Here is a 20,885-nt window from a genome sequence, read left to right as displayed (position 1 = left end):
GTGTGATGCGCCTTACAGGATATTGTAATGCTCCACTTTCTTCCACCTCTTCGCACGACTCGATGTCTGACGGACTTCAGGGTCACGACTGCGAAGGAGCCGGTTACACTGTAGCCGCTCGAGCAGTCTCCGTTTTCAGCGCAGCGACACACCCAGTGGGAGTCATCAAGGAAGCGGTAATACGTCTGTCTGAGGGTGATGCATTCTCTCTGAAGGATGTTTGTTTTCCTCACCCTGAAGGACCACAGCCTCGGTCACATCCATAAGTCGTCATCAAGACAGCAGCTCTGCGGCCTGTCGTGGCAAACAGCAGAAAATAAATACACTCAGACCCAGATAATGGCTTTTTCCCCATTTTCACTTTTAGCTAGGGCTGAACAAGTGATCGAAATGTTAACGAAATAGCAATACGGCCAAGTGCAACATCCAAATTTCAGAAGCTGCAGTTTTCTGACCATAAATGAAGCGTTGTGGTGTTACACCTACGAGTCATGCTCCACACGTAAAGGAAGCTGCTTGTTTGGTACAAACACCAGCAAAAATCATCATTTTTATACATTTTTTTGTGAAAATAAAATGCAAAAAGGACCATTCCTGCCAAAATAATAGCAATATGATTTTTTTTGCATATAATTAAGGTTGCTTTTTCTTCTTAATATTGTAAAGGTTCACATTCCTTTAAATCTTTTAACCGTTTAAAAAACGAATGTTTTTTATCCCTCTCAGCCCTTTTCAGGTTGTCCGTCCGTGATTTCTCAGTAACACTTTGAGGGAATTTCTTCAAATTTTGTGCAAACATTCACTTGTACCCCGAAGACGAACTGAGTAGAATTTGGTAGTGAAAGGTCAAAGGTCAAGACGACGAGAGCTTCAGTCTCGTGAGTCCCGGTCAGTCCGACTCAGGCTGGTCGGTTCTGCTGATATTGAGCTTCAGGTGACGGCGCTCTGACAGCATGTTTTTCTCACTCAAAACGATTCACTGGAAAGTTTCATTATGCCATAATAGACACTCAATACGTTTTTTTATTGAATTCCTTTTAAAGTCCGCACTTTATGCATTATGGGAGTCTGGCCACGCCTCACATTTACCTCGCCACTTCTTGGTCCCCCTGGATAAACGCATAGGAGAGAATGAGTCATCTCAGTGTGTTCGGTAAGTGGTTGTAATGGCGACTTTGACCTGCTTTAGCCTCGTCTCCATCATACACGTTCCTTCCCTCGAGTTTGAATTACATGTAGTGGGGCTGATATTATGAGAGCACAGTGAGAAAGAAGACCGGAGTCTTTTCAAGCATCATGTTTGCTGAAAAACAGTTTTTTTCTGAAGGTCTCTACACATCGTTCCTTACAGTGGAGGACTTGGCTCAGGGCAGAGATCTCCCTGCTGCTGTACCTGTTAGACCAGCGTGTCCCTGCGCGAGCGCTGATCCTCGACAACAACAACAGAGAGCAGAGGGAGGGAACGGGGCCTGAGAAAACGATATGCTCTGTTTACTAACTGACCAGAGAAACCTAGAAGAAATAGGGCAGAGGAGAGAGCGAGGAACATTGGCACGAAGAGCACAGAGAGTACCAGCTCTCCAAAAAGGCCCCCCGGGACGCCGAGATGAAACAAACAGTAGATCACAGGAGTTAGATGACGAGGCTGAGGGCGGTTGGTATATATCAAGATGCTGCAGAAGGGCGGAGAGCGGGTAGTGGTGTAACGGAGGATAGTCAGCCAGCCCACACGTTGTCACCGGGCGGCTGCTAATGCACTATTGATTTCTGCCACTGAGAAGATTCCCCCACGTCCCGCTTCCTCTTCCATCCACTCATGTCTCTGTCAGCTGGCCTCTGACCTAGGACCAGTGTTTGGCTCAAGGTTAGGCTCAGGATAAGATTTATTTTTGGGGGACTCTGAAGTCCAGCTTCTATTACTAAGCACTTCCTCTGGTGTGAAGTGAAGCTTGTGAATGAAAGAAGTTGCCCACAACTAAACTTTTTTCATGGTTGCTGGTCACAAGCAGCCAATCAGATTCATCCGCCTCGTTCTCCTTCAATATTGCTTGAAGAATGGTGATGGGGCTAATTTCTCTTATTTTATTTAATAGAAATGGGAGGCATCAGCGAAGTGCTACCCTCACCCACCCTCCATTAACATTAACAATGGCTGCTTAACTAAAAGTGAGAGCGTATGTAAGTCGTGGTATACTAACCAGATTTAGAAATACGTTCTGATGATATTAAGGGTTTTCTCACAGTGTGATGTGCACAGTTCTGATTCGCTGGTTTAAAGTGCATCAGAAAATCCTGTGAATAAATGTTTTCAGACATCAACTGAAGCTACTTAAAGGAAATTTTATTGTTTATATGAATATACGTGTATATATATATATATATATATTTATAAAAGTACAATCTTGGATAGCCGATCAACCCCAGGACAGCAGAAATTGGGTTTTCCATAATAATAACTCTTTAAAGGTCGTTGGTATCTGTCAAGTGCATTCTCACAGCTTTACATATTATGGTCTACTCTTGGTCGTGATGACATTTTTCTCACTACCACAACTGTTGACATATGAGAGGTGTGAAAAAGGAAAAATGTTTGGCGCCAGAACATTCACCACGAACAATAGCTACAGGGATGTCTGAAGAGTTATTCTTTTGAAGGACTCAGAGACGAGTGTTGAAAAATTATTTCTGGCAAATGCAACCTTATTGGAACGCTGTAAGAGGCTCGCATCTTTTAATCCAGTTGGTTTCAATCCTGCTGGAATCCATGTTTCTCAGATGTCGTCCAAAAATAAAAAAGTCCAAATTAAATGAAAAATGTTTTGTTTTAACGGCCTTTTACATCCACACGTACAAGTGTTTTCTGATTTGATCAAACATTTGTTTGCGGCTTCCACAACCTTTACAAATCACTGTTTTACCAATGATTAAATGATGAGACAATACTATGGTTAAGGTTCGGTTCAGTTTAGTGGAAGGATCATGGTTTGAGGGGTTAAAATGACTACTTTGTTAAGGTGGGAGGAGCTTCATCGTCATGGTTACAATAATACAAACTTGGTTAAGGTCAGGAAACGAGGTCTTGCTTCAAAGGAACCAACTTTGACAGCAGCTTCCTGTGTTTAAGTCACAATATGGCTGCTGGTGGATTTTGCCACATGAACATAAACGTATAATCCTATTGGTTTTTGTTGCAAAGTCTCAAATGAAATTGGCTGCAGAGGTGTAGGTCTAGTTGAACCGGGTTGTGTGCTAATATTTAACCGAAGCGTGTCTTTGAGATAAGGGTTCGGGGTTGAGGGAATGAATGGGCGTGTATGAGCGTAATCCTGCAGCACAGACGGAGCAGCAGCAGCAGCTCAGGTATGACTGTTGCGGTGCACGTGATGCAGCATTTGCACAGACAATGGCAGCCACATCGTTGGCACATTTCACTCAGTATGTGATGCTAATCGGTGCATCTTGGAAGCGTCAGTGTAGAAACACAGTAATGACTCTGTTGTTGTCAGCGGTCTCCAGGTTGTCTGCTGGGCTCTTGAGTCTCACCTGGGGAATTCATTAGCTCGAGTTGTCAGCTGCAGTCAGACTCGTATTGTTTGCGGGGCGTTTAGGCTCTGTCAGTATCGCATTCATGACCAGCTGCTGTTGGTTTGCAGATTTCCCATTTGCACGGTGTAAGCACTGTGTCACTTTGTAAATGGCAAAATCTGCATTGCCTTTTGGCTCCAGTAAACAAGCCCCAGCCGCAGTGTTCCCGCCAGCCGAGCAGATCACACACTACAGCCAGAGATACAAAGAGGAGCAAACAGCGAGACCAATCTGTGCCCTCCCAATCATCTACGCTCGCCGCACTTCACTTCTCTTGTATGTGCAATATCATCTGAGGTCACCATGGCTCTGGGTTGCAATATCAGAAAAAAAAAAAGAAAAGAAAAGAATAAAAGACAGAAAGCAAATGAAGATCTGAAAGACCAAATTCAGAGTCCAAATTGAAAATCTTGGATGACCTTCTCCAGATGCCCTGGAGGAGGCGGGTCGAAGGAAAACAGTCTAGCTCTCTCTCACCAATCATACAATCTCATTTAACATCACCACAAACCAGACTGTTAAGCGTTATTCATGGCAAGTGTAGGTGGCGGTGGCGGCGGCGGCGGCGGCGGCGTGAGGTAGACAGCATTAGATAAAATTTTGATTAAAATGCATCAGGTTTTGCTTGGCCTTTTCCAAGGAAAGATGGTGTTGTCATTGTGTAGAACGGGGACCCGCCAGAGTTATACAAAGCGTTATTGATGGCAGTGGAGGGAAGCTAACGAAAAATGACGGAGACAAACATAAAGATAAAAGCCCTCGCTATCTCTTCCTCTTTGCTCGCTGCACTTCCCCGCCCCTCCTTTCCACTTTCGGCTCCTCTGCTTTTTTTTTTTTTTTTTCCCGGTGTAAGTGTGATAAAAGCGGGCAGACCTATGACTCAGGTTCCCACCCCACATTCTGATATGAATTCAGGGAGCTGAGGCCGTCCCCTAATCTCTTAATGCATGTTCCCTCGCCCTTGGCAGGGTCATGGGAGAAATAGATGGAGCCTTATCAGCTTTTATGGATTTATGGAGAATTTCTCAGCACTGGATGTATTTTTTTATTTATTTTTTTTCTTACACCAACCTGTGTGTGTGCGTGTACAGTATGTGTCTTTGTGCAAGTGTGTTGTCCTCAAGGATGTTGATTAAGGTTATCAGAGCCACTCACATCTTCACCAATATTATCAAGTTTCTAATTACTGCATCAATCATGTCGACTCTCTCCATCACGCTAAAAAATGAAACGGGATGCTGGACTCGTTTTGAGGAATTTGTGCCGGGTTGCTAACCGTCTCTTCCTTTAGGCTTCGCTGTGATTTAAAGCTGCGCCAATCAATAGTTTTATATTATCAATCGATCAAATGACTACGTGCAATGTGGAAGGCGTCACTTATGGTGAAAATCCCACGAAGAATTTCCACCTGATTCTGCAGTTCCTCTCGTTCCTACAGAGATTTTTTAGCGTCTTTAAGCTCTTTGTTTTGGTTTTCCAGTCCATAATTGATGATACTGTTTTGATTCAATCTCGCCGCTTTCATCAAGCTCTTTTCCTGCCAAGTACTAAACAAGACTAGGTCAGAACCCAGTATATGGCTGCACCATGTCGTAGGCTATTTGCATTCTGCCTCTTGTCAGCTGGTTTCAGCCCTTTGTCTGTTTGCCGCTCTCCTCCTCCTCTCTGTGCTCACATAGTCAGGGTTTTAATACAGCTGAATTTCTCAATACAGCTGTTCTCACTTACATGTATTTCTGTCTCTGTTGTCAGACAGTGGAACAAGTTTGAAATAGTGACTGAAACGTGGCACATAAAGACTACATGTTTACCGACAGTCGCTTCCAAGCTGCTGCTCAGCTGCTGCTAAAATCTTGATTTCATAACTGTGGTATTGTCTTAAGAAAATCACATAAGTTAAAGACAATGGCCTTGCTGTGATTTTGGCTCTATTTACTTGAGAAATGATCAATGATGTAATTTCATCACTCACTCAGTCAGTCAGTCAGACAGACAAGTTGGCTGCTAGCTGGTAAACACAGTGGAGCATTTAGCAGGTCATGATGCTGAAACTGTTTTAGAGGTTCCAATTCAACTTTATGATGCTTTGAGAGGAATGCATTTGTGGTGCTGTTGAATTGTAAAGTACAGAGACGTATTTTTATTATTTATCCTACCTTCAGTGATATGAATGGAGTGGACAAAATAGTAGAAACACCTTCCAGTCAACAGAAAACACACAGTATAACTAGATTTTATCGATTCATTCTGATTTACGGTTTAGGGGGCGATGTTTAAAAGTGAAAACCGAATTGCACTTTAACTTGAGTTAATTATGATAAGGAAACCGCCACCGCTTCCCCGAGCGTCCGTAGTTCATAGTAACGCGAGAGTTCGAGTCCTTGGCCACTAAAAGCTGCAGTGCGACTATTTTATTACCAGCATCTCAAACAGAGGCAGCTGAGCGGGAGAAGGCACGAACATGATCCAAGCTCTGAATGAGTGAACCAACCTCCAGTTCAGGCCATCAGTGACTTTCCAAATGACAGTGAATAATTGCATTTTGAAAAGTGCTTTAAAAATAAGATTATTGATTGATTGATTCTATAACCTTAATTTAAAGATTAGACATTATATATAAAGAGCTCGTGTACCTCAGACTGATTCCCATCCTGAAACAGAGAAATCAGAAACATCCACTGACAGTCACATTTACTGTCCTCACACTTATAAGGAAAAGCAAATGTCATGAATACAAGACAAACACTTCTTTCAATGAGTTTGTCATGGCTTAACGTCCGTTTGCACAGATCTTAATAGAGATGTATCGTACTGATCCAGGAACACTTCATCCGATCGATCAGCTGGAAACCGTAGAATGATCTGATTCTGTGTTTACAGAGGAAACGCTTGAACCAATAAAATCTAGATCTTTATAACTGAACAGAAAATAAAGACACATCGTTCACACATCAGAGATCAGATGAAAAACCAGATGTTTCACACTTCTGAGTTCTTAGGTCAGCTTCAAAACCAGATGTTTCCCCAGCATGCAAAGCGGTGTTGCAGTTGGTTCGGAGCGATTGCCGCACTAGGATGTGAACGCTGCAGCTGCCTTGATGTCGTGAGGGGCACTGCCGCTGATGTCAGCATGACATCACAGCGAGACGAGATGAAGTCGGGCAGATATCGAACCGTGCGTCATATTCAGGAAGAAAAGAGGCGTGGCGTTTATTATTCTCTCGTTTTTCACCCTTTCAGCTAAAAGGTGGCTTCAGCCGATTCAAAGAAACCTGTAGAAGCTCTGTCTTTATTCGATGCTTGATGCTTGAAGACATCTGAATATAACGTGGGGAGAAAAAGCGCCGCTGTCGCCGAGGCCGTGTTTCCTCACTGTCTCCTCCTCACTCCTCCCAATGCAATCCTGTCATAAAGACAGCTGGAGACCTGCACTCCAACAGCGAGGGGGGGTCCGGCTCTCATAGCTGAAGGAAAAAGCAATTTAGCCACAGATTCCCACCCCCACCCCACCACGCCCCCTCCGCTCCCTGCGAGGACACACACATCTGGGGGGGAGAGGGGGAGGGGGGGCCAAGCCAGAGCATGCCCAGCTTCGCCTGTGAGCAGGTGAGGGAGAGAGAAAAAATATTAGCGTTGTCCGAGAACACAGGCAGATCTCAGAGGACAGCAGCTGCTTGTTATCACAGGATATTTCTGGCAGTTTGACGTCTCATCCGAGCGTTTGGGGGCAGGGAGGATGGAGCCGAGGGAGGGAGCGGACAGTGTTCAGGGAGGCTTTGTGATATGCATTTTAAATCCATTTATATCCAGGGCTGTCCGTGGAACTGACCCAGCTTTTGACCTGTTTCTTTCTGTCTTTTTCTTTTTCTTTTTTTTTTTTTGTGATTTCCTTAAACCGAAGGACTGATGAAAGAAATCAAACGTCCCTCTGTAATTCTGAGCGAGCTGGCGGCGCACACACTCCAGGCTACACATTAAACCAGACTCCTGGTGACTTGCCTTTGCATACCAAATGATGCAACTGTATCGCCGAGTGAGACACGGAAAATTACTTGATAACACAAAGTACACGTAGTATAATTGAGTTCATTTCACATTTGCCTTTCCCTAAATAAATAGCTGCACTCAGAGGAAGATTTCTTTTTTTTCAGAGCACATTAAAGAGTAAAGAGACTGTCTCTAGTTTGTTATCGGCCCACTACACTCTAAAATCTAAAATAACAGCACCAATTACTTCTTTGAATGTTTCCTGCGCTTGATGAAACTGAGTCTACACATCACCTGTTAATGAAACACCTTCACAGATATTTCTCTTTGATGCTTGGCAGGTTTTTTTTTTTGTGTCGTTTCTTGAAAAACAGAACAGATGGTGAATCTTTGTGTTTATAAAGAAATGCTGTTTTTGCTCGATCGACACTCTTGCGTTTTAAAGACAGCGCGGATGAAGATGAGCAGGCGGAGGCGCAAGAATGGGAGGGTGAAAAATGAGGTAAAGGATGAAGAAATGAGGGGAAAAATGAAAGTAAGACGATAAAGGAAGAGGAATGACGCCAGGAAGCCACTTCTCACTCGTGGGAAGGTCAGAGGGATTCTGCTCTGAGTCTGCTTTTCAGCCTGTAAACACTGTGTGTGAGTGTGTGTGTGAGTATGTGTGTGTGTGTGTGTGTGTGTGTGCTGCATGTCAGTGTGCGAGTATTACAGCCATCTCTCTGGTTTAAGCATTCCCTCGGTTGCCATTATGGCCTAATAACCGTGTCAGTATGATTAATGCAGGAGGCAGAGCTCTGATTGCACTGCCGCTCAACTACAGTACCTAGGCAACTACACAACCCTCCATCCCACTGTCTGTGCTCATCCACCCCGGCCGCACTGAGCGGCGGCGGCGGCGACCGCCTCACCGCTCTGGATGCACTGGATGTGAAGGTTATACATGCGTTCACACCCCCCCCACCACCACCACCACCACCACCCTGTTTAACAGCAGCATCAAAGAGTGAGTGTGATGATGATTGGGAGATTAGAAGTTAGGGAGGAAGCTGCGTGATCCCCGAGGCCACTTTAAGCAGTCCGAGGTAATAAACACAGACAGCTCCCTGCCAGTGTTTTTGTCTCCTCGTGTTTATCTTCCTCCGTGTTCAGCAGCTGCTTCTTCAAAGTTACAGCGAAACGTTTCAAAAGCGTTTTGAGCCTCAAGTTTATGTCGTTCCTCATAGGTTCGGTTGAATATCGCGATATTTCCCACAGTATAAGATAATTTATAGAATATCCGGTATGTAATATCGATAAATTCTTGCCCAAACATGACAATATGTGTCATCGCAATATTTATAACACAATTATATTATTGTATTTTATGTTTCGGGTGTTTGTAATATGTTTATTTGTTTGTTTGTTTGCCCGAACATGTAGCAAAAATGCTAATTTACATCCGCAGTCCATAAGCACACATTACAATACTCTACTGCAAATATAAAATACACAAATAAAGAGACAAATGCAAAGTTCAGCGGCTGAACTTTCAAATTAAAGTACTCACATAGATGTTGAAGTCTTAAAAAGGGGTTCGGATTGTTTTATAGTTGAGCGGCTGGTTTTCACAGACTGATAGTGATAGCACAACGCTAAATGACACGTCACGTTGGATCCAGCTGTTTTGTGGGTTTAGTTATATTCTCTGCACCAACTGCGTTTCCTTTTTTCATTCACTGTGACACAGACACACGGCGTTCTGCGTTCATACTTATAGAATTAGAGCTGCATCCAGACATCTTCTCTTCTCCCTCGTCTCATTCCTGAATAAATGACTGCTGCTGTGCAGTTGTTGTGTTTATTTTTCTCCATTCGCTGCAATACAGAGCGGAGATTATGGCGAGGAGAGGGTTTTGCCGTGGAGATGGCTTTGCTGGATATGTGTTATTAAAAAGAAACAGATTGCTGAACCTTTCCTCAACTTGCTTAATGTTGTCTTCCATGGAAAAACAACTTAAAGGTGCCCTGTGGAATTGTCTTGCAAACATGGAAAAGTATTTTCACATTCAGCACATTCACTGTTTCTCACCAACACGCACTGTGTGTATGTTTGAGGTCGGACAAATATGTTGAGTGCATTTCCATCCACATAAAACCAATATTTTAAATCCAGCTTTGTATATATCCGTGTTTACTTGTTTGCAGTCTCTGCTGGCACGTCGCTGCACGTCTTGGCATGTTACCACCACCTGTAGGTCAGCGGAATCGTGTGAAACCATTGGCAGCACTGTTTATTGTCTCACCCACGTGCATGTGCACAAGATAAACCAAACGTGGACGGGCGGAGGGATTATGCTAATTTAGGTTTTGATGTCAAAAATACAAATCACTTTGTAATTCAAATATTATAAGAGTCAATTTGTAATTTTTGCATCTGTATTTATGTATGAATAAGCATCCATTTGTGGCAAACCTCCCCCGTTCCTCCCCCCCACCCCACTCTCCGCCGCGGTGCCTCTCTCCGCGGCCAGGAGATCTCTGCTTAGCTGCCACGATGAGAGAGCCGGCAGTGACTGTGAACTTAAGTCCAAAATGAAAGCCCAATATGACACCCGGCGCTGCAGCTTTGAACACAGCAGATCTGAGGCAGCGCTGCAAAACTGATGGGAGCCCCTGAGAAAGCAGGAAGCAGAGGGAAGCAGGAGACAAATACAGACAAATAGCCAGAGAGGATCGCACATATATTCCTGGTAACAACCTTGAGCCTGTCAACTTTGGCTCTCAGACTCTTTTTTATTTTTCGGAGGATTTAAAAAGAAAAAGAAAAGCGGTCGTTCTTCAGCGGTTGAAAACTAACATGACATATCTATCCTGGGCTGAGGTGTTACAGGTGAAGCCCAAAGAGTTGGTGCTTGTTATTTTTTTATATTTCACTCAAATCTGTCAGGCAGGTTGAAACTGCTGAAACGGCTGCCTCTGTGAAGTGAATCATATGTAAGTGTAGAGAGAAGAAGTGGAGTCTTGCTTTCCAGACAAGGTCAAACTCTTTCTTTATGAAGTCGGTGAGAGTTCGCCAATAATATTTGACCAACTATACGAGCAGTAATGAACTGATACTTGATAAAAATCTACATATATATATATATATATATATATATACATCTTCTAACCCGTCCTTCTCCTCCAGGGTCCTTCATGATGGTCAATTCCTCGCAGCATTTCGGGGGCCAGCGGGCTCAGCTACTCCTGCTCCCGCTCAGCGAGAACGACACCCACTGCATCCAGTTCAGCTACTTCCTGTACAGCCGCGACGGCCACAGCCCCGGGGACCTGCAGGTCTATATCCGGGTCAACGGGGGCCCCAAGGGCAGCGCCGTGTGGAATATCTCGGGCTCGCAGGGACACCAGTGGTACCAGGTGGAGCTCGCCGTCAGTACTTTCTGGCCCAGTGAATACCAGGTAAGAGTCTGGAGACACTTACACGAGCACAGCACCGGGCTGCAGTAATCACTCTGTAACTTGTGTTAAATATTTTAGCTCAGCTGATTTTGAGGATCATTTCCAGCTCTATATTTTTTATTCTGGGACTCCACTAAATCAGCTTTTCATGATTCACAGCCCTGATTTATCTCAGACTGCCGGTCACACAGCCCTTCAGTTGAGCCTCTGGCTGGAACAGGCAGTATTAGCTCCGGCCTCCTTTATAGCCCACTTCTTTCTGATTGGCCGAACATCAGGAAAACTGCCGAGGGGGTCCTGAAGGTCCTGAAAGAGAAACTGTAAAATTAAGTAACTAATAACTAAAACTCAAATCCATCTGTGCACGTTGGCGCCCGAATCTGATCTGCAACACGAGAGTGGACATCATGTTCATCATCCACAGCAGCAAACGTCTCCGTTCAGGAAATATTAAAACCCTGTTACCTGCTTTTTTGTGTGACATAACGGTGGACGTAGTTTTTCAATCACAATCCATATATATACATTTAATCTGGACGTCCAGCGACGTGACATTAAAACATACGACTGAAAATAAAGAAAAGCACAGTCGGTCCCCTCTGCGCTGCCGTTCATTTTTAGAGCACGGAAGAACATTTGTAGCTCAATCCCAGTCTGATCGAACGATATCGTTGTTTTCTTTTACGTAATAAATATAAATTTGACATAAACATTAAGAGTCACTTTGAGTTCAACACCACAGATTTTACCAGGCGAGTTTATTCTCTACCGCTCGGCCAGTAAACACACCGTCGACTACCATCTGCAGTGTTGGAAGACAGCTTTCTAAGGTGAAGCCATGAGGGCTGTTTTGGAGGGAGATGCATCATGGGAAATGTAGTATCCAATGTGTTGTAGGGAGCTTGATCCATCAGGATATATTGTATCTCGGGCCTCGGCTGCTTTATTTTTAACCGTCGGTTCATTTTACAGACGAGTGATTCTAACCTGCTGGAGGACCCCCTTCTAATATTGATCGTCATTTTAATAATTGATTTGTTGTTTTAGTCAAGTAAAGACATCACACACACACTGGTCACAGCTTCACAAATGGATACAAACATGTATTTGTTTTTTCGCCGTCTCGGTTTCACTTTTATCAATATAGAATGAATATTTGATGCCGGTCGGACTGAGTGAGACATCAGTGTGTGTCAGGGAAACTGACGGGCACGTTTCAGTGTGTGGGATATTTTATAGAATAGAATATAGTCAGCAGTGAATAAATAATTGATAAATGAATAATTAATGAAAGCACTTGTCAATGATTTGATAACGATGCTGATTGATTGATTAAATGCATTATACAGTGCGTTTGGGAGTTGATGAAGATTAGAGCTGCATAAAAAAAACATGGATTTTCTGATTAATCGTGACTTTCATGTGAATGATCCGATATTGATTCTGAAAACCTCCACGATCAGTCTTTGCATGTGTGTGCCTGTTCTCAGTAAGCACATGCTCTTCATGTTGTGTGTGTGTGTGTGTGTGTGTGTGCAGTAGTTACTTGTGTGATGTGTGTGTGTAGAAATTACAGTATATTTGAAGTTAAAAAAAAGCATCATATATGACAGCTGGCCGTACGAGCTCCAGTCTTATAAACTGTGATGGGAATTAATCACAGTGTACGAGGAGCCGCCGCAATTCACAGGACGGTCGTGACTCGCGATGGTTACTGACTCTGGGTGTCTCATAGTGACTAGTCTATCAATCTCACATCTCGTGGGGGAGAGATAGGAAGGTTTGCCAAGGAGATATTATCTATGAGATGTGAGGCCACAGAAGTCGACTGAGCTGTGTGTGTGTGTGTGTGTGTGTGTGTGTGTGTGTGTGTGTGTGTGTGTGTGTGTGGATTCAGCCGGTTGTCTGCAGATATCAGGCTGACGTGTTGCAGATGAATTAGTGAGCAGACTTTCAGTTTCCGTCCTGTCTGTGCTCAAAGTGATAATTAAAGTGGATGTCTGAAGCATCTGCTGCTGACAGTCCATGTGTAGCTGCACGGGAATATCGATGCGTCATGTTTTTTAGTCGTTTTGCATCCACCAAGGAAAATCCATCTTTGGTCAACAGTCTTACAACTCGGAAATGTTCTCACAGTGCAGCATGTAATGTGTCTTTACACAGTTTTATAGTCGAGGAACAGCGTTGCTCTTTTTAGGTTTGGTGTTAATCTGATGTAACCAGATCATCAAGAATCACAACTAGTGAAGTTGCATCAAATCAAAGTGAATCAATTCTGGTGTTTGTGAATCAAAATCAGATCAAACCAGTATTTCTTTGTCAATATCCAAAAATAAAGATGGTGGACGTCACAGGAGAGGGTCACTATCAGGGCGGAGCGGTAATTCAATGATATATATATATAATTGTATATTGAGTCTGTGATTGAAGTACAGCAGTGAACCACAGCATTGCATTGAATAGTAATTTCATCATTTCATTTTCACGCTGACGTTAGCATTTAGCACATAGCATCAGTGTGTCTGAGTACAGCCTGAAGGAGCCGCTAGCATGACTGTGGACTCTTCAAGCATTCGGACCGCCGAGCCGCCAACGATGAATGCGATCCGGGTGCGATGACGGGTCTGGACCCGGTCTGTTCCAGCCTGGATCAGCTGATGACACTGATTGAAAGTGTGTGGTTCGGGCGTAGGCCGTGACATTACAGTCCATCACGTTGCCCGTGTCTCTCCATCCAGGATCTCACCCAGACGGAGTGTGTTTTGTTTTTGTCTTTCCTCCTGTTTTGGCCTTTTCAATGCAAATGTCACTGCATATAAACAGCGCTGGTCGGCGTCCATGTTTTGATAGAAGAACAGGTGACAGTCGGCGTTCTCGTGGGATTTCGCTGGCTCCTCGTCTACCGCTAGAACCCCAGTCATTACTGACCGGTCACTCAGGGCCGGCAAACACTGAACCATGGCTAATGTCAGCCTCAACAGCGTTATCATCATCCTCCCTATCATTCAAACCACAGGCAAGAATTAGCAAATTGCCGATGTGTCATATATCCCGGCGGTTCGATAGGTGTATAATTACAGTGGGCATGTGTTTGCATTGTATCTTTATTTATTAGTCAATTTACCTGCTTGCTGCAGTGGAATCAATAGCTCGGTTTGATGCCTGTATTGTCGGGGCCACATTATTAGCACTGTTGTGTAGCTTGTAAGATTGTGATGACTGGATGCAGCCCTGCCTCACCTCATTACGGCCGATAATTTATCCCCTAATGCTCCCTTTCTTTCCACCTCCCACCACCACCACCACCACCTCCCCACCACCGGCCCCACCCCAAAACAGGCGTTAATGAGAAGGCAATGGCTGGTGTAAAGGATTGTGGGAGCGTGGGTCCGCCGAACAGTCAATTGACCTCAATTCCGTGTGACCCTCAGTGCGGGGAGCGGCCCGGGTGTTTGCTTCCATAACCTTGGCGCACTCTGGGCCCCATCTCAATAAATCAAGAGCCAGTTAATGAGATTAGAGGGCTGCACAGATCAATGAGGACAGCCTGCACTTTACCATCCTCAGCTCTCCTGTCCTGGGCGACTCTCACAAACAGCCAAACTGATTTAAAGTAATGATTTTCTTCCCCTCTGTGTGGACGTTAGAAGTTTGTCTGCCACGCACCATGGCAGGGGAGGAGGTGGGGGTGGGGTGCTGTCAGACAAAGGGGGGGGGGCTGAGGTTTACAATCAGACAAGGCAGGGAGTTTGCTTAGCGCTGCAGTGTTTACCATTTGGAAAGGCGTGCATAAGCAATGTAATCTACTACTCTGGTGATGTATGTCCAAGCTGCCTGATAGATGAGACGGTGCTGTTCTCTAAAGTCCTCCCGCCAGGCAAGTAGACACGGGACAGATTGCATTATTTGTCCTATAAACCCGGATGATCGGCAGCAGGTAATGAAGCAGGTGAAGCTGCGCAGATGAATGAAGAGGCTTAAACACGGGCCCGGAGGAACAAAGTGAGTGTGTCCGCTGTATGAGGAGGGACGGGAGCGAACCCAGAGTGTTCCTTTTCCCCTCGCTCCCCTCGCTCCCCTTCTCCTCACCAGCTCCCACCGCTTCGGCTCGAAACTCAGCGCAGGCCCCACGGGGCCCCGCTCATCCATCCAGTCCCATCGATAAAGATCATTGTCCGGCTCTGCCAGCCAACAGATCGGCCCCTGCAGGCCGCTGAGGAGCAGATGCACGCGGGGAGAGGACTACCGCTTCAGACGGCTCGGGGCTCCGTGGAAAAAATTTAAATATATCTAGTAATCAGCGAGCATCAACACCCCCCCCAAGGAAAGGCCGACTGCTACAGAGATGTGTTGGACTGTGATCAGAGGTGTGCTGCTCTTTCGCCTTCAGGCTTTCGCTGATATGAGATTTTAAAATTCAATGCCAGTATTCCTGGATTCCAGATGTCCATTGTTGATAGCGTATTTTGTGCTAGAAATTAGAAAATTTTCTGCTTCATCCGGCGTTTTAGTGAAGGCGGGGGGGGGGAGATCAGTGTGGAGAGGAAAACTTACACAGACCAAAAACTTTTGGAACTGTGTGTGCTAGCAGCCATGTTAAGAAATATACCAAAGTTTTGGCGTATTGGCCACAACTGCTCAACTTAGCCACTGAAGAGGCACGCCCTTGATTTTTTTTATTGCACTTCCATAAGGTTCGCAAGAGGCGGATTAAAAAAAGAACCGCTAAAATATCTGGATTCAAACCCTCGAAAACGCCTCGTTTCTCCGACCATGTCCTCCCTCCTCCACGCATGCAGAGTCTTTGGTATTAATTTGTATTCTCCGAGCCAGCATCTCCCTGATAACATCATCAGGGGTTATTTCCTCGGACTTGTCAGAGCTCCTCCAGAGCAACAGAGGAAATAATAGAACTGTGTTCACAGCTGAGTGGAGGCCTCCATGATGAGTGAACTGACCTTTAGGTGGAAAATAAGGGGAATTTTCCTTTAAGTGCTGCAGAAATAAGGTAAAGTTCAACTTTGTCACAAGTGGGTCATTAGCTCTTGTGCTTTATGACACTCTTTTTTAAAATTTCCATTCATTCAAATTTGAAATAAAATTGGAAAAAAGTACAAACAATTAGATGTACCAGTTCTTTAATTATTAATTATGACAATAAATAAATGAAAAAGACAAATACATAATTTAAGTGACAGACTTCTTCAGACAAGCATGTCAGAAGAGACGCCGACTGATGAAATGTGTTTCTTGTTTGTTATAAATTTGAATGATTCGTTCAATATCAATTGGAAACTTAAATGAGGAACTGGATTTAAGAAACTTCGTTTTATGAACATGAAATTCTCCTGGTTAAAATCAGGATGTTAACAATATTGCATCAACTGTTTCCTTACATTCAGAATAAGTGATAATATATTTCTCTTCATGTTAATCACGTGTTGTTTTACATCATTTTGCATAATATATGTCTTTCCATAATGTAATACAATATGAGGAATCAAACTTTGTATTAGGCATCCTTGTTTAAAATTGCAGTAGTCTATTATGTTGTGAAGCTTTAGCATGTACACCAGTGTGACTGCACATATTCCCAACAGCTCTAACATCAGTTATTTCTGTCATGATGTGAGTCAGAGTGAAAAATGAGCTTCTAAGACGTCACACGTTTGAAGACTTCCCAGATACATTGGAGCATTTTAGAAAACACCGACTCTGTCAAGCTGCGGTCATGACACAAAACGCTTGATGCGGCGGAACTCCCCATCACTGGAAACAGACTTTGGTTTGTACATTTCCCTTTAAAGACCCTTTTAAACAGCTTTGCTAGAAAAAAAAGAAAGAAAAGAAAAGACAAATCTGCGTTCCTCCCTGCTCTCCTGGCGTCTGGATTGACGGCTGCATTAAGTCAGAGGAAGAGAACCGACGTTTTCTGTCGACCATGAAACATGAATGAGTCGGTGACGATCCCAATCACTGATAAATCACCATCGACTGACAAGGACCTTTACAATTTATATGTTTATTAAACTCTATTTAACTTGATTCCTCATATCACCCAATGTTCTCTACTGAACTGTTAAAAAGGAAAACATATATATTTTCTGTTTTTAATAATTATAATAATAATAATATGATAATGATAATAATCTTTATTGTCCACAGATGTGTAGATTTGCCTTTGGCTTCACAAACAATAAATACAATAATAAATTAGCACGACAATATCGGACATGATTCCAGTGCGGATGAGGTTTAAGTGTTTAACAAACTTATTGCATTTAGTACAAAGGATTTTCTGTAAATGCTCTCGGTTGCTGTTGCAGCTCTGTAGCGTCTTCCCGCGGGATCACACTCAATTTGTGGAGCTTTCTGTTTCACCTGCGTTGCACCTGTTCTGTTCACTCCAGTTGTTTCTGCTCTTTCCCAATAATTTTAACGTCCGCGTTTGAAATGTTGGTCCGTCTGTTTAGACCCCAGGTGCCACAAACCGTGTGCACATATAAAAAGTTAAAATAACTTTCCGCAAGTTTGTCTTGATTTCATATTTTTTATAGAGTTTTTAATCACTTGGACAAATCCAGCTAAAACACAAGTCTTTGTTTAGTGATGTCACACATAATCCTCCCTTTCGGTGTGTGTCTTTGACCTCAGGGTCAGGGTTGTAAGATTTTTGAAGCTGTGCTTTGGCCCATGACTCTCTTGTCGTATCCATTATAAATATCTAGTGCAAAGTGCAAACGTTGACACAGTGTTAATGGTGAATTTAGATGTGGCGAAAGCACACACATGCACACACAACTGTCATAAGATGAGGTGTTGGAATAAGAACATATTTGAGTATTAAGGTCATAGTTATTATATGTCATGTTCACATGTTGTTTGCGTTCTTTCACCAGACAGGGTGACGCACGGGTCATGACACAAGGTGGAGAGTAAAAGAGAGACAAAAGAGAAAACAGAAGTTTAGGATTTGTTGACAGTTGATTTGACATCAGTTGCCAAATTACAGCAATTTGTAGAGAATTATTGTAGCTCCTCGTCCACAATGCTGGCTGTTATTCCTCGCTCATTTCCTTCAATAAACACTTTGACATTGGTGGCTCTCTCTCTGTGGCTGTGAGCGAACACCGGTGGAAGGAAGTGGATAGCAACTTTCTCCTTTCCTTGTACTTAACATTCTTGTATTGTATTTTTTTGACTTGTTTAGTGTCTTCATGTCTTGGTGTGCTGTTACTGTTGTTTGTTTCTTTCTGGCTTGATGTTTATTCTGATAAAAACATTTTCTAAAGTAGACACACACGTTAAAGCAGCTCGGGTTTCCTTTAGTAGTCGTAGTGAACTCCAAACCTCTTCACCACATTACTGTATATCACTCAAGCCGCGTTTCCATCGCCGCTTTGCACAAAATAGAAGCAATGTTCTGTGTTCCCAGAGTGACGTTTTGTAACTAAAGCTGGGTTTTCTCATCTTGCGAAATCGTTCCAGTTAAACATGGCGACGGATCTCCAGCATCTGCTCATTAACAGGGACGATTGCAACCAGCAGCAGTAGCCACTGTAGTATTAGGGACTTTAAGCAGCGATGGTTGCCGGGACGGTTACGACGTGCTACGATGACGTGGATTCCATGTCGACGCTTCTTACCGTTGCAGGAGAAAGACTAGTGTGCTGTGCCCTGCGATGCGTTTCTGTCATATTTGACACTGTCATTTCGTTTATATTCAGTTCTACTGTTAGTGGTTTTCCATGACGCTGTCCGTGGTGCTGAAGTGACAGAAAGGTTTGACATTAAATTGTCTTTTTAAGAGACAATGTTCAGAGCGACCTCAGTGAAGTAGGCGTTGTTAGAGTTGAATGTTGCTAAGTGATCTTTGATTTCCGTTACTACAGCGACGCGCTGGAATGTATACGGGCGACAACAGTCTGCAATGTTCTTGGATGTCACGTGACCGCTCAAGTCATGTCATGTGACTTAAATACGGAAAAAAATGATCCTCGTTTCACTTTTACGAAAATATCGCTTCGTCGAATATATTCTGTAAATTTTTAAACTTGGTGTCGTTTGAAAAAGCCTCATTGAGAAACAGGTTCCATCAAAATTTCATGCCCCTCGAGACACAAACCGCTCTGATTATAGAAGTAAGATAACATCATCTAACACTGATAACCCATTCCCCATTCAACTTGCACCGTCTATCAATCTGACCGGATCAGAGTGTGTCATCTGACCCGAGTTCATGACCTCACACCCTCCGACACACCTTCTTGGCCTTGGTAAACCTCTTTGAAGGACAGAAGAGGAAATTGATCAGAATGGTTCACTTTTTCCCCGTCAGCTCACTTTTGGGAAACACAGCAGGTGTTAAAATGCTCTTCTTATGGAAACGCCAGCTCCCCTCCTTTAGGTTTATTTTTTACTGCTCCAGTTTGTCCTTCTCTCCCTGACCACTCTGTCCTCCTTATCTCACTATCTTAATTCTCAGTGCAGCTCACTGTCGAGTCTCCTTCTCTCTTTATCTTTCCTGTCGCTCTCTCTTTTACTTACCTGTTTTATTGCTTCTTCTGCCAACCCCCTTTTTTATTTTTATTTTTTTATTTGTTTTGGTGGGAACTTGCTGACTTTAAAGTTGAAATCCTTAAGACTTTCATGAAATCAAACCCTATTTTTGATACTACATATGGTTGGCGTTTTAACTGAAATAACCATTCACTTGTATTTACATCCTGTAATAAACACTCTATATCGTAGTTTTTATTAGTCGTGGCAGTCTGCCAGCGCCGGCTGACATCCTAAGTTTCTGCTAATGCAAGCAGAACTTCCTACTGTCTCTACTTCACATCAAAAGTCCTCAAGTGCAACAATTATGTGCAATAATAGACCGTGTTTACAGTCTTTATTGAACTATTTATTCTTATGTAAATTTATTCTTATTTATCTCTATTTTTATGCTACTGTAAGGAGTGGAGTGCCAAACTAAGTTTTGTTGTTTCCTGATATGCAATAAAGTATCTGTGTATGTATCAATTAAGTGGCAAAACACAGAGTGGCTTTTATTGTGAAGCACTAACAGGAAATGCAAATGTCTTTGTCACTGTGTTTGGCACCAACAGTAGTTTATCAAAAATGCTTCTGCAAAACGAAAATTTTCTGCACTTTTTCAGCTGACAGGCTTGTGGACTAAATATACTTATCTGACAACGTTCAAGTAATCAATACACTTCATTGCACTGATGCATTCAGGGTTCAATATCTCGCTGAAGGACTGGAGGAGCTGGGGATTGATCCGCCGACCTTCCGACTCTCGGTTGAGCGGGAAAAGGGGAAGAAAAGTAGCTTTTGGTGGGTTAAACCTGCACCACATCTTTTCGTTCAAGTGCTAAAACCGTGCACAAACACACTGTGAGGGACCAAGCAGTGAGACCATGAGAACACAGGAACTTTCACTGAAAAGAAGTGCGTTTTTATTTCCCCAAAACTTACAAGTTTAATAACTGGGCCTTTAAAAGAGATCAACAAAACATAACTTTACTCAAGATAACAACTTAACAAGGTGTTAACTGAACAAGCTGACCCTGACACAATCTTCCTCTTCTTTGAAGTTTATTGGTGGTTGGCAAACAATGAATTGATCCATTACTGCCACCAACTAGAATGGAGCGTGGATCAAAATGTCTTGTACTCACATATCCCAAGAATAAATAAATAAATAGTAGTGATCAAAAGAAAAGACCAGACACAATGACATGAAGGAACTGAATACTAAGCAAAACTAACTAAACCCCAAATCCCCCCTATAACACATCAGCACATGGTTTGGCCCAATAAGAAAGAGCTGTCCCTAAGCCTTGAGAGTAACCACGGTAACTCAA

General features: G+C 43.3%; 1 protein-coding gene across 9 annotated transcripts in view; it reads left to right on the top strand.

The window, feature by feature from the left end:
* Positions 1 to 20,885, top strand: part of ptprua (protein tyrosine phosphatase receptor type Ua) — a 196,872-nt gene that overhangs the window by 82,478 nt on the left and 93,509 nt on the right. For 8 of the 9 annotated variants that reach the window (XM_056398886.1, XM_056398885.1, XM_056398884.1 and 5 more), the window contains one exon: positions 10,742 to 11,013. In XM_056398886.1, the coding sequence (XP_056254861.1) occupies positions 10,742 to 11,013 (272 nt within the window). Of the gene's footprint in view, positions 1 to 160; positions 177 to 10,741; positions 11,014 to 20,885 lie in introns of those variants that run through there. The other variant, XM_056398887.1, reaches the window with a different exon arrangement.

The sequence above is a fragment of the Seriola aureovittata genome, chromosome 16 (genome assembly GCF_021018895.1).
Source record: "Seriola aureovittata isolate HTS-2021-v1 ecotype China chromosome 16, ASM2101889v1, whole genome shotgun sequence".
Lineage (NCBI taxonomy): Eukaryota > Metazoa > Chordata > Actinopteri > Carangiformes > Carangidae > Seriola > Seriola aureovittata.
This window is presented reverse-complemented; position numbering and strand designations above follow the sequence as displayed.